The sequence below is a fragment of the Idiotropiscis lumnitzeri genome, chromosome 3 (assembly GCF_059441095.1).
Source record: "Idiotropiscis lumnitzeri isolate Australia: NSW breed Sydney's pygmy pipehorse chromosome 3, RoL_Ilum_1.0, whole genome shotgun sequence".
NCBI classification, from domain to species: domain Eukaryota; kingdom Metazoa; phylum Chordata; class Actinopteri; order Syngnathiformes; family Syngnathidae; genus Idiotropiscis; species Idiotropiscis lumnitzeri.
The window spans coordinates 19,136,475-19,150,786 of NC_142393.1; the positions used below are offsets into that span (position 1 = coordinate 19,136,475).

Below are 14,312 nucleotides of genomic sequence, written 5' to 3' on the forward strand. Positions count from 1 at the left end.
CCCGGACACTACAGGCTGACTTTTCAAAAGATAGAAACCCACACAGGAATGAGGCGAACATGCGAACTCCACGCAGGAAAATCTGCACCTCTGTACAGCGACTAGGCATGCTGACCAGTAATCCACTGTGCCACCCCATCTGATTTCATTCAAATTGGAATTTTATCACTGAATAGGTCTGAAACGTTTTTTTTTCCTTTCGTTTTCAATGCCTTTTCATTTGTGCAATAATATGTATGATACTGTGTCTCATGCTTTCAGTAATTAACAGCACTACTGAATGCATTTCTACATTGATACAGGTCTGTTTAATGTCACTTGGAAATAAAGTGAGAAAGGATAAGTAGTCTTGGGATGTTGTAAAACTGAAAATATCTATATCATTGTATATCTTCATTGTGATGTAAAATGTTGATAGATTTTTTTTTTTTTCATATCGCCCAGCACTAGTTTCAAGTGATAATTTGGAGTAACCTTAATCTAGAGGTGATGCAGGTAGACACAGTGCAATGGGAGTTAGCCTTGGCTAGACACATGTCTCACGTGTTTTATGAGAAAACATTTTTATTGTACAAAGCCAGGGGATCTACAGACATACCCCTGAAGTGATGTTAGGCTTCTGAGGTAGGGTGCGCAGAAACAATAAACAGCAGGTATAAGCCAGTTGAAATGAACAGAGTGAAGAGTGAGTCCCACGCACATTACATGACGATAAGGAAATTGTGAACTGCATTTGGCCTGTGGTGTAGCGACGGATGTCCCACTACCGCTCCTATTATAGGTGAAATATTCACACCAACGTGGCCCAACCAAAGCATCCTGGTCAGGGGCACCGTTTGGAATGGAGGTGGGGGTTGATAATAGTTCTTAGAGGTCGTGCCTGGCAGGCGCCCTAGAAAACAGTATTTTCATTTTGTTGTTTTTACATGGAGGAGATCGAAGTCTCTTTTTGTTTTTTTTTTCGCAGGGCCCCAAATGCCTGAAATTGCTCCGGGTGCTGTATCATCACTGTCAATTATAATCCACATATTCCAGTGATTAGTTTATTATATATATTGATTAGTTTATATATATATATAAATTGGTGTTGTGTAAGACAGTAACTGATGATAATTTAAATACAGGAGGCGAGACCAGGGCTTGAGTTTCACATGGGTAAATTGTTCTCCACCAGAGGGCACAACTAAAAAGTGGAATACTACAGTAGTTTTGTTGCTTTATGTGGTCAGGGGTCATGTCCTGTGTGAGAGGAGAAAAGCACATTGTGGTCTGAGATGAGCGTCAATTAACCATTTTGCAAAACCCAAAGTAAAAAATGGTTCGTAATTACATTTTGAAACAAGCGTCTTCCATGTAAAATTTCTTGCAGTGACACCATTGGACTTGTTACAGAGATTCAGGCAATTTGATGTTTGAGTGTTTATAAAATGATCTTCCAGTTGTTGTTGTAACCATGTCCACATTTCAGGGCTGGTTTTTATTTTTTTATTTCAAGTAAAATGGGCATTTGAGATTGAGAACCATGGCCTATGGAGCAGCATTTCTTTTTAAGGACTTGAATCCGGTGCATGATGGCGAACATTTTATGTTTTGGTTAGTTCAATGGCTGTTCAGCATGTTTCAAGGCCATTAATAAATATTTTCTTTGGCTGACTTCAATCTTAACGTTTAAAGTAGAAAAATGACACGAATGCAAACTATGTACCTGCGAATTTGGTCTTTCATCTGGTCTTTCATTGTGTTTATATATGATCTTTTGATTTCAAGAAATACCTAAAAGTGTCAAATGTATGACATCCACTGTGACATCTCCCAACTCGCTGTGAAAAAAAAGAATCAAGATCTCAGTTAAATAAAACAGGAATTTAACCTCGGAGCTATGAGAACACTGGTGACATTTGAAAGAGACAAGCTGATGAATTACGTTGGATCGGGAAAAATGCGGTGAGTGAGAATTTGAAGCCTAATACGATCCAGGTTCTCTGAGCAACCTCTGCTGAGTGCCAAACCAAACTGACCCTTATTTGGCCCCTGAAATCATAATGAGGACTTTGACCAAAAATGAAATAAAATGATGAAAAGTAAATTAAGGAGAGAAAGAAGACAAATCATAATAAACAAAAAAATGAAAGGTTAACCTTTAACGTCTGCTATGAAAGCCTTCACACCTAAACAACATAGAGAGATTTGTTCTACTGTGGTGATGGGATGACCTGGCATATGACCAACAACAATTTATGCGGAAATAAGGCCAGAAGATTAAATACATTTTCAAGCTTCTGTGATTTTCTGTGAATTTCTCTGTGTGTTTAAACCTCATTATGTCAATAAGACTAGTTTTGTACAATGTATTGAAATAAGTGTGCTTATAATCCACTTAGTATCAGCAGTGTTCAAAGCTGCCAGATGACTTCAGATGTGCAGAAGCATAAAACAATGACAGATGTTAAGAAGGTGATAAGAAAGTAGCAAAGTGCACATTAATGATATTCCGACTACTTTGTCAAAACCTACTGGAACGTCTTCAACAATTTCAAGAGCATTTCAGTTGAGCAATTAAAAGGCCAACTTGCTGCTGAGAGCTTTTGCCACTGTTCTCAACAACTGTGGCCACTTTGGAAAGTAGCCAAACCATACATCCACCTGATTTTAAAGCCTTAAATCAAGCTAAGCCTTGGCCTGTTGTGTTTATTTATGGCAGAGATTGAAGCAAACTTGATTGTTGAATTCCTGGTGGGTGGCTGAGACAAAAAAGGAGTAGAATTTATTGGAAGAAATGTGCCTATTTATTTAGTTGTCCACAGGAATCTGACTGGAGAAATAAGCTCTTCTGACACTATTGACAATGAGGCATTTAAAACAATAAATGGAGGTGCACACAACCTTGTTACCATGTGGCGCACATGAGAAAGGCCAACCAACCAAATCCACCAAGGTCACATCAGTCAAACAGCTAAAAAAAAAAGCTATATGGGGGAATGCAGTGCATGCACAAATATTCACCACGAAACAAACAGAAATCCATAAAATGGGGTCGTGGTAATTGTGTAAAAATGTGGATACAGCAGGGGTATTTTTAATTACATTTCAAACTAAAACGGGATTGAAATCAGTTCTTGAGCAATTCATGAATACATCGGTTACGCTTGTTGATCAAATTAAACACGCGATGTCCATAAAAACTGGGCCCAAACCCATTTTTCATCAGGACACAGAACTTACCCTGTCAGCGAGTTCTCAAACGCCGTAGCCTTCGAGCGTGCCTTGAGGGGCAACATAGAATTTCTTTATTTATCTTCCTGTCACACTAAAACACCTGCTGCCATCACTTTGCCAAGACATGTCTTGTCATCGCAAACCACACTTGAAAAAAAATGCTTCTAAAATGCCCGTTGTTATCTTTTCAAAAACAGTAAGTGAATTCTTTGCCAGAGAATCGGCTGAGGCAAGAATAAATAAGGGGGTGCATTCAGTGTCATGAAGAGAGTTTTTAAATATACTGCAATTCATGCAGTAAGTTACAGTTCAATCCAAAAACATTCAGCCAATGACAGAGTATGATTTTGCCAGGATACACCACATATTCGATAAAGTAATCAACATGTAACACTGCATTGTACAATTGTTTCTTTAATCTAGGAGGTTTCACAAAAATTATGGCATTTCGCAATGACAGCCATTTTATGTGCACTACTTCAGCGGATAAAATGAACCTTGTGAAGAAAAGCGAATCAAATAATGGATGGATGGAAGAAAATCTTCTGCAGTCAACGAGTGGCTGTTTACAGGCCCAGGGCATTACCTTGAGTTTCCTCCCAGGAAATACTTTGCTAAGCATTCACGGTCAACAGTTTGTCTCATTGCATGTTTATGGATCTTGCTGCATTCATATTTGTCTTTAGTAAACCAAAATAAGCGGCTTGGGTCATGGATGGAGGAATCTTGATCTGATTTGGCATTATTGGCTCTGAGATCTAGTCACTGACAGAACATTCAACTTATATTCCTTCAAATATTCCAAAGGTATTTTGCATAAAATGTGTATATATATATATATATATATATATATATATATATATATATATATATATATATATATATATATATATATATATATGTATATTTTTTTATGAGTGGAAATAACCTGGCATTAAATGAAAAGCTCAAAGTCTACACTTCATCTGGACTGGAAAATTCCAAATACCTTTTGGTGATGCTGTCATGACCTGTGCATTGACTTGACATGACTCTCCTAATTTTGATTTCAACATGACATTGCATCTAAATGATAAAGTGTCAATACCTGTGAGACATTTGCATCAAAATAGTATCAAGAATCATAGACCCTCGATTAAACACTTGCAAGAAAGTAGACCAAACAAGTAGACTGTTTTAATAAACTGCAGAAGAGATGTTCATCAAATTCCATGAAGTTAGGTTTTGGTGCCACCAAATGGTGATTTGATTGCAATTCAAGAGTAAGAGTATAGCTGTTGAATTAACAAGTTAGCTACATGCCACAAAATTCCAAGAAAATACATGACAGGTAAGGATGCAGAACAAAACATATTCATGTTATAGAACAATTCATTCTTATCAGTCACAATATGTATAAGCGCAGAACGAATAAAATCTGGAACCACAGAAGCCTTACATAACAGTGGTAAAGTTTTTTTGTTTTCTTTTTACTAGACCAAGTATTATATCAAGCTCCGACAGTTTCAGACATGAATCCTGCACATGCTGAACTTAAACACTCTGTGGCTGGAATGCACAGGTTTCCATACACTGTTGTGTCATAAAGTCAAGGACATTTTCTCTTTCAATACAAGGAGTCATCAAGTAGCTCAAGTAGGGTTGACAGAAGGGTTTCAGTGCTGTTTTCAGAGAGGTTTTCTCTACATCACAGTGGATGATCTCCCTCTGTTCCTGCAAAACACGCTTGAGAGACACCGGCGGAGTTGTATTTTTTTTTTCTTGGGGGGGGGGGGGTTAAGGATATCTCAGGATATCAGTGCCCTTGCGGCTCACCCTCTCGCTCCACCAGTGTTGAGAGCTGTTCTTGAACTGTGGCAAAGCACTGTAATTTTTTGCAGTTTGGCATCTAGTTAAAAGAATGAAAAGATTTAGTGTAATTTCAATTTTCAGTCACTCCAGTACCTTTCTTTAAAAAAAAAAAAAATCATGATGCTACTTAGATGTTTGGTGCATTTCCCGCACCGAACTTGCCAACGCTTACACCGGACTCACAAAACAATGTGCATTGCAATTATCCACACTTATATGCAAGCGTAAGACATTGGACTTCATTGACTTAACATGGTCTGAGACCTTGGAATTTCCTGTTCAACATCGGCAAGACACGGAAAATGGAAGAAAATATGATACGGCCTTTGTCTCACCTTTGCAGCTGTAACTTTAAAAAAAAATCCAAAAAGGATTTGGAGTGTATGTGGAATTTGTTTTTGTTTTTCATCCACAAGAGCAAGAATCCGCAAGATTTGTGAGGTAAGAGGTTACTGATGTTGGAGCCGAGCAAAGGCCTGGCTCACAGTTGATCTATCCTGGAGCTAAATGGACAAAAATACTCTAAGGACCTCTGTACAATAAAGAATAATTCTTTGCAAATGGAAACTATAATAATACTAGATTCCTGGTACATTTGGAATGTTACAGAACTGCATCCAGAGAGTACTTAGGTCAAAATTCAGTACAATATGTAATGTTTGCAGTGGAGATTGAATTATGTAAAAATACACCGAAATCTGAGTGAGACAGAGAGAATATACACACACGGAGGGCCATCAAAGATATAACTAGAGGCTAAAAAAGTGCCTCTCCAGGAGAAAAACAACAATGCTTGGAGTGTGGCGCAAAACTTATGTATGCACTCATCGAACACCTGGGGGGCGTCTTCTGGAACTGTTCGCATAGCCGAGTCAGTTCAGACTCTGTAAATATCCCGACTGGTGCTTTTATGTTGTGCGCCCTCACCGTGATCAGCGAAGAAGAGTATGCGAGTTTGCCCACCCCCCATCTGATCTACGTTCCTATGCTCACTTCCACAGTTCCTCATTGTCATATAAATCAGCCACCGAGAGGTTAAATCTTTTGATATGTTGAAGTGGTTATGGGTAATTTTCCAATTTAACTTTTGTGAGGCTATACCCTGTGCACAAGGATGTACAGAATACCATGAGGAATGGGGATAACATATTCATGTAACGTCCTTGTGGTGGCCCACCATCACAGGTCCTGCAAAGATTGGCAACAACTATATTAGGCCACTGGAAAATTAGCAGGTTGGCCCCTTATAGGGGAAAAGAGGGGGGAAAAAAAACTTAAAATTTGGAACTTGTAAGTGCTGGTACTCTGTATCGCTAAATACCAGCTCATACATTGCAAACGTTCAGTAATTTAAGAGCGATGCTCAAATTTGTCTTTCAGCTATTCAAAGTGCACCAAGAACGGCACTCTACCAATTCTGGTTTAGAGTGTTGGCGTTGGGGACACGGTGTGCCAATGATGGCTCAAGTGTTTGAAAATTAAGTGAGCGGAGCACACTCTAACTCTCCGAACCCAACCACTCCCAAAGTCGTGCATGTGCGTCAGAGTAAATTCTGAATGCGACTTAGGTTAGAGTTACTTGTCTTGCTTACCATCTCAGCAATGGATCACTTTGTAATGATAAAAAGCAACCCCCCCCCAAAAAAAAAAATAAAAATAAATAAATTCTCAATCTTCCAGGTGAGTAAAAAGAAGAAGGCGATTGGAAAAATGAGCCACATCCAACTCTTAAAGGAGCACCAGCCGCAGCTTCAAAAGAGTGTGCAACAAGTATTCCCAGGGGCACCACTAGTATAAATTATACTTTTGTTTAAAACGACATAACCTCTCAAGTAAGTAAAGTCATGAAAATTTATTTTTTTCCTCCTCAGCCCCCACATATTGGTCAAGCCCCCCCCCATAACCCCAGGAGAGAAGAAATCCTGGCGCCGTACCTGGTAATAGTTGATATTTTATTTCTCTGTTCAGGCCAAGCTTCAACATGCAGTTTTGTTAAATATTACATGATGTGATCTTGAGGCTGGTGAGCTATTATTCATACATCTAAAATAATTATGTTGATGATTATTATTATTATTGTAACGGGGCTTTCTAAGCCTACATTATCATTATTGTCATTATTATTATTATTAGCATATGGGTATGGCGTCATATCATGTCTGTCTCACGTGACATTTATTGGTGTAAATAAAGCTAAACTTGACGAGGCTACGTCGCTTGTTCCAGTCAGTCGCTTCTTATCACGTGATACTTTCAGGCGCATCATTAGCTTTTGACGTCAAAGAGCATTGGATCGTTCAGGCGCTCGTAGCAAACGTGTTCGTGTTTTTAATAGGTCGTAATAGTTGCATGATTTAAGCAAGCCGGTTCTGTTATAGGACAATTTTAGTGACCCCTTTCTTCATAACGGCGTTTTCACAAGTATTGTGGAGTTGACAAACGGCGGCACCACCACTTCGTAATGTAAGTTATTGTCACGTGACAGCTATTTTGTTGCTTGCATTTAATGTTTCGCCACGGGACACTCGTTAAAAGTAATCTGTTTTGGCCGGATTGTATTTTTCCGAACGCGGCGTTTCGCGCATCTGCCTGTCAGTTCTTAAACTTTAGTCTTCGAACTTCGGACCAGTATGGATTTTGATTGTTCTCCCCGTGCTTGGGTGTGTTTTCCTCTGCGTTTCCCCCACATTGCCAAAACGCGCAAACATGCATGTTGGTTAATTGAAAACTCAAATTGTTCATATGTCTGAATCAAAGTGTGCATGGTTGAATTTATATGCGCCTTTCCCTGCTTAATAAATGGCAAACAGCACAGGGTGTAAATAATCCAGTGTCAAATATCTGCAAATAAGATAAATTGGTCCTGGGTGGCTATATGTGAGTGAAATTGGGGCCTCATGTTTGGAATGAAATGCGGTTTGTTTCTAACGAGTATTGCCACATTACTTAAGCAGACAAGTCTGAGCATCTAATGTTAACACACAAATCACTTTACAAGTTTGCACTGACAAAATGTGTAGGCCTACGAGCACTGCCAAACAAACTTTGCCAAAAGCTGAAATAAGCAATGATGTTTGTCCCAAAGCATTGAGTCTCACGTCAGTATAGAAATGACATTTTAGTCTCTTTATGACAAGCCTGTGGACCTTCAATACAAATAAAATCATCAGGAGCTGCTGTTTAAAGTCAAAATCTACTGCAGATTTCTCACATGAGCGGTATGCAATTCTTATCTCAGGGAGGGAAGGTATGTCGTGCGCTACAAATGTAGTCAGCCTGGACCCATACAGGATGTCTTGAGGCAAAGGCCAGGCTGGATTGAAGTCAAAGAGTGAGTATCGTCACAATGGTCATCATGGCAATTCGTTTCTGTGCCATATTTGTCGTTTTTTGTTGGAGCTATTTATTTTTTTCTTAAAGTGACTGTGAATGGGACTTCCACTGGTGTGGCGTGGGCTGGCTCAAAGAGAATTTGTACATGGAGGAACATGTCAGAGTCAACCATTTTCGCAACCATTACGAGGCAAGTGGTTGTGTATATCATTCGTTTTATGACTTCAGTCCATTGCTTTAAAAAATAATTGTGCTTTTTAATTCAGCTAACACGCAAAGACTTCATGCTGAAAAATCTGAAAAGGTTCAAAAAGAATCTTGAAAGGGAGGCCAGCTGCATGGAGGGCTCCAAATGTGATTTCTTCCCCTGCACCTTTGCACTGCCTAATGAATATCATCTCTTCGTGGAGGAGTTCAAACGAAACCCTGGCAGCACCTGGATCATGAAGCCAGTAAGATAAAATTGATCAGATATACTGTACAAAATAATACGGCTTCAATATTCTGTATCTGGCATACGATAGAATGAGAATGATGTCACTAAGTAATAAGACAAAACATTTAGTGCAATATTTTCACAGGCAGCAAAATCTCAAGGGGCCGGCATCTTCCTCTTTAAAAAACTAAAAGACATCATGGAATGGAAGAAGGTGTGTGATTATTGAATGGCAACAATTGGAAAAGCAGTACAAAACACAGACATTTAGTTTGATTGATTACATCGTGTTCCAGCATGATGGCACTCGCTCAGAGGAGCAGAAAGATGCCACTCAAGTGGAAAGCTATGTGGCACAACGCTACATTGAAAACCCCTACCTACTTGGCGGTAATTCATTCACTCATTCAAAAATCATATTTTACGAGGCAAAAGTAATTTGAGATATATTTACTGGTTCACTTCCTCTTCGCAGGAAGGAAATTCGACTTGCGGGTCTATGTGATGGTAACATCAGTATGTAAATACATTTGAAGCCAACGTTTATATTTCAAATTAAAATGTTGTACATAGATAACTCTGAAGTTATTCATGCTCTGGCAGTCAAACCTTGAGCCAGAATGGGTATCCATTAGCTGGAAATTACACAAGAAAGTGGTAAAAGATAATAAGAAGCTGTGCAAGAGATTCATTCCAAAAATACTAATAATTAGGCATAGTCATTTTTTATTTTTACATTCCGAGTCATCCTGATCCCTGATGTTTTGAAATTTTGAGGAAATCTCCTTCTGAAGCATGGATCTCCAACCCATTTTTTTCACTGGCCACGTTGTTATGGTTTCCCTCACAGGGTCGTTATGACTATGAAACCAAATGTTTAATGCCTTATCACATTATTGCATATACACAAGAAATTGATGGATATCTACTTTTGAAATCAAAAGTCAAGGATAATTGCTTGTTCAATTATTGTTTAAATTATCATGAAAAGGGTAACAAAAATGCTTGCATTCTCAATTCTATTTTTTATATATGACTATTTGAAATTTTGTTTTGACGCTCCTGATTTGCTTTCGCAAACCACATAAAATGATATTGTGGGCCAGACCTCAAGATTTGAGTTTCACAACTGAGTGTGACTGACAAGTTCAGATTTACCATTTCAAGAACAGTTATTCCATGCAGTCAAGAGCTTGGCAAAGATCTTTGACACTTGCATAACATTCACTGCCACTTTTAGAAGTCCTCACAAGAGCCTTGTACTTGGCTGACCAGGTTAGTCATATCTCCTACAGAGATTTAAGGCCAGCATTCCACCTTGCCCACATCTCTTGTGGCCTCTGCTGATCGACACAGTCTCGATAAGAACAGTGGAGTCCTTTCAAAAGTAAAATAAGAAGCTAGTTGGCAGAGGTAATTTGGCCTTCCATGCAGCTCTACCAGCCTCTCACTGTGTGGCGCGAGCAACACCTGGCACATGCCATTCGATGGTCTCAGAGTTCATGGTTGGTTACAGGGACTTGCAGGCTGCTTAGTGTCAGAAGTTGACATGAAAGAAACGTGACTTGGTGTAGGGCAGTATGGCTCCGGCAGCAAGGAGCATGGACCGTGAGTGTGCGGGTAGAAAGCGCAGGAGCACCGGGTGTAACATGTTGCAAGCTAATTTCTGTCATTTCTGGTGCAGGCAGTCAACAATGCCTTGCCAAGCCCCGTAAACGTCCATATCTGGTGATAAAAATCAGACAAAATACTGCCTGCTCTTCTCTGGAAGGCGTTTAATAGAATATTGGGCAGCCAAAATGCTCTTGTTGACAGCACGGCATATTGTTGGCAATTCCCGCAAATATCACCACACACCAAAGAAAGCCAACCTTAATCAAACCTTGAGAGCGACGCCAAGCTAAAGAAAAAACATCATCCAGCCTTTCCCACATAACCTCTGATTAGCAGTTGCAGTCTGACTTGAGAAAGTCGCTTATATTACCACAGCAACCTCACTCTGTCTAGACATGATCATCGCCTCAGAGGCATCAAAGCACTTTATCAGCTGAACTGACAGCGCCCTTGAAACCGTGCATATTGAGAAAGCAAAATGTAGGGAACGTGCCAAGTCCCGGGAACTTGTGGAGGTGTGCAGGTGCTGTGACTTCAATTCATTCGGAGTCAAACGAAGTCTGTTGCTAAAGATTTGCCGAGTGCTCACTCTGCAAGGTCCTGAAGCAGGTCATACTGTCTGCCAACAAAGTCAGAAAAAGCCACTCGGTGGCTTTGGATGAAAAGGTCTGATTCGTTGTCAGCTGCTTGGACACAATTTGGGGACTGATCATCCCTGGCTGGCACAGCTAGACATTCCTAGGAACAGACTCGTGACAAACCCGAATAGTTTAGAGACCACTGGACAGATGATTGACAGCCCGGAAACAATGTTCCCTCGCATTGCTCTCACCAAGGACACATGTTAGATTTTTCTTCACTCATTTCTTCATTTCCAGCCCAGTTTAATCTTTGCAGTCAATCCTGTGTCTTTTGTGAGGAAGAACACATTGAAGCTCCTGACTTAGCGCATGAGAAATGGTGAAAATAGCAATTATGTTTTTTAAACTACTTTGTTGTGTTATTTCTAGCTAAAAAGAAGCCCCATTAACTAAATATTAGCTATAAGGATTAATATTCTAGTGCCTGAACAACACGTATACTGTACTAATACTGGATGTGATATTTTTGCTCAGTATTTTCCCTTGAAGGCATGGCTATATCGAGAAGGCTTTGCTCGCCTCTCAAGCACACGCTTCTCCCTAAGTAGTATTGATGACAAGTGTATCCTTTTTTAACAGTTTTGGCATTGTTGATATGTTGATGCAATTGACACTTGGGCTTTAGTTTTAATATGCTGCTCATTTCATTTACATGTTGAAGATTAAACATCAAAGGTACTACATTTTCCTGACTGCCTCCTGTACAGATGTGCATCTCACTAATGTGGCCGTTCAAAAAACTGCGCCCGACTATGATCCGGAAAAAGTGAGTAGTTTCACGTTCACGTCAGTTTGTTCTTCTAAAAGTGTGTTCCTGCCTTTACATAGGGATGTAAATGGAAGATACAGAGGCTTCGTAGGTACCTGACTGCAAAGCACGGAAGACAGGTGGTGGAAACGCTGTTCAGAGATATGGATAACATCTTCATCAGCAGCCTCCAAAGTGTGCAGAAGATCATTATCAATGACAAACATTGCTTTGAGCTCTATGGCTATGACATTATGTTGGATGAGAACCTCAAACCGTGTGAGTTTAAATATGCATGCTTGTATAGGTATGAAATGTGTGTTTGTTAGTTTCTGTGTGCGTGCAAACCTGCATGTTTGCTTTGTATTCACAGTGCAGCACCAGTTGCACTGAGGTATTCGATTTTAATGTACACACACATGCATGAACAAACACGGACATGCACAGACATGCAATTTCATCATGCACTCAACTTCTTTACTTGGGTATTGAAGCAGCGTAGTAAAACCTTTGGCAAAAGGGAAGTATGACTAGTGTGTCATGTCTATACAGTGTAATTGACTAGACGGGTATCTGCAATGTTCCTGCTTTGCAAATCTTGTGATATTCTTTGCATTTCTACCTAAGGGCCCAAATTGAAACGATGACCTAATGGCCAGTGATACCACCCCGTATCTTATTTGTAGGTGGTTAATTGAAGTAAATGCCTCTCCGTCACTTGCACCGAGTAGCCAGGAGGATTACGACATGAAGTTTAGCCTGCTGGAAGACACTGTCAATATTGTGGATATGGAGGGAAGGTAAGGCGCTGTCTCTTGATGGCTTTTGTTGGGATGTGATTTGTAAAAACTATATAGAATGGGCAAAGGTCTTTGCACACACCCCATGCAATGAAAAAAGAAACCCGAATTTGATGAGGAATACCTTCAAAGCCCTGACATGAACCCCATCAATCACTTTTTGGATGAACTAAAACAAGTCGAGCCCTAACATCAAAAACCAAATTAGCACGGCGATAAAATCTTGTTCATAGTCCCCAAAAGGGAGTGGATTTTTTTTAAGATGAAAATGAAAACTATGGTTACACTATAATCAATGCTGTATGTTGCAATACAATTTGCCCTTACAGTGAATTGATATTTTATTTGAATCAATGAATGTGAGAAGGGTATCCAATATGAGCATGATGCAGACTTAATATTGTTGTTCTTCCTTAGGTTGACTGGGAAGGAGAAGAGGGTGGGTGGGTATGATCTCGTGTGGAATGATGGGCCTGTCTACAGCGAGGACGTCGACCCAGAAATATTTGGCTGTTCGTGTTTAAAAGCCAACACATACTTGGGTAAGGGAGCGGTTTGGAGTAAACAAGCCTCTGTTTTAAGGTTAACTAGAACCCGTACATGATGTGACATTGAGCAGAATGAGAAGATAATTCTTTGGCATACCTTTTTTTCCAGGGTGTGCAAATGACAGGGAACACCAGCTAAATTCACTCCTGAAAACATTTCCTGCCCAGAAGAGGATATAAACTTGCCAGTTTGATGTTGTGCCACGAAATAACTTCCTTCTTGGCCTGAGTTGTATCGTCACAAGAGTTGGCATTGACTCTGAGCCCCAACTTGATGAGAGGACTTCTGCTTTTGACATTTAATAGAGTAGAGATGACTTCTGTTTGTTTTGCGTTCCTGGTGTTGGTTCCAAGACATCATTTGTACGTTTGGATGAGCAATATTTAATTATGGGATATTAATGAATTATATTGAAAATTGGCTGTTAATTTCATGCATGCTTTTGACATTTTCATTATTGTGATTTGCGTAGACTCTAGCTTCTTGTATTTTCTAGTACAAGGAGCCGGGTTCATGACTTGAGCTATGAATGAGTTGTCGTGTGGCGCTGCTAGTCATCGGCATGGCAGTATCCACTGCACAATCATAAAGTGGACGTGACAGTGTTGGCAAGTTAGAAGGGAGCGCTGGTGATGAGGCAATGGAAAATATACATAGGTGTACATGGGAAGGCTCATAAAGGCTCTTTTTTGGTTCAGTTGAGCTTGAATAAAGAATTGGCTTATGGTTTGAATTCATAGCATTCACCATTTAAGATATTTAGAAGTCAAAGATTGTAACCTTGGAATTGTAGCTATATGGTTTTTATCGATTTTATGAAATGCTTAACATCAAGAGTTGTTACACAGTGCCATGAAAAAAATATTTGGCTGCCTCATTTTTTTCCCACAACTGTAAATATCAGAAAAGGAAAATCAAAAAAACATTTGATGCATTTTTTAAAAGGTGATTTATTCAAGAATAAAAATATTCAAAGCTACCTGGATCTGTGTGGAAAAAGTACCTGCCCTTTTGCTGAAATCATGAATTATGGCCAATATATATTTTAAAACGTTTTATTTTCACTGACCACATCCAAGCATGATAACCTGCATACCAAATCAAGAGCGTTCATATAAAACTGA

At 39.5% G+C, this 14,312-nt stretch overlaps 1 protein-coding gene across 4 annotated transcripts; it reads left to right on the top strand.

Annotated features, from left to right (window-relative positions):
- Nucleotides 1-7,301: 7,301 nt before the first annotated feature.
- On the top strand, nucleotides 7,302-14,167 carry LOC148340230 (putative tubulin polyglutamylase TTLL9). 4 transcript variants are annotated; one of them, XM_088290177.1, is made up of 13 exons: nucleotides 7,302-7,530; nucleotides 8,306-8,398; nucleotides 8,488-8,590; nucleotides 8,667-8,852; nucleotides 8,982-9,050; nucleotides 9,133-9,226; nucleotides 9,312-9,352; nucleotides 11,566-11,653; nucleotides 11,799-11,857; nucleotides 11,920-12,116; nucleotides 12,526-12,639; nucleotides 13,057-13,181; nucleotides 13,297-14,167. In XM_088290177.1, coding segments are annotated over exons 1-13 (1,242 nt in total). In that variant the 5' UTR covers nucleotides 7,302-7,528; the 3' UTR covers nucleotides 13,368-14,167. The 4 variants fall into 4 exon arrangements, with proteins under 4 accessions (XP_088146303.1, XP_088146304.1, XP_088146305.1 ...); XM_088290178.1 differs by having other exon boundaries at nucleotides 9,312-9,343; XM_088290179.1 differs by lacking the exon at nucleotides 11,566-11,653 and having other exon boundaries at nucleotides 11,753-11,857.
- Nucleotides 14,168-14,312: the final 145 nt, after the last annotated feature.

Excerpts from the sequence above, each read along its gene's own strand:
- LOC148340230 (XM_088290177.1), top strand. Across the intron at positions 8,399-8,487 it reads GGCTGGATTGAAGTCAAAGA|TGACTGTGAATGGGACTTCC; the intron begins GTGAGTATCGTC and ends TTTTTCTTAAAG. Across the intron at positions 11,654-11,798 it reads AAGTAGTATTGATGACAAGT|ATGTGCATCTCACTAATGTG; the intron begins GTATCCTTTTTT and ends CCTCCTGTACAG.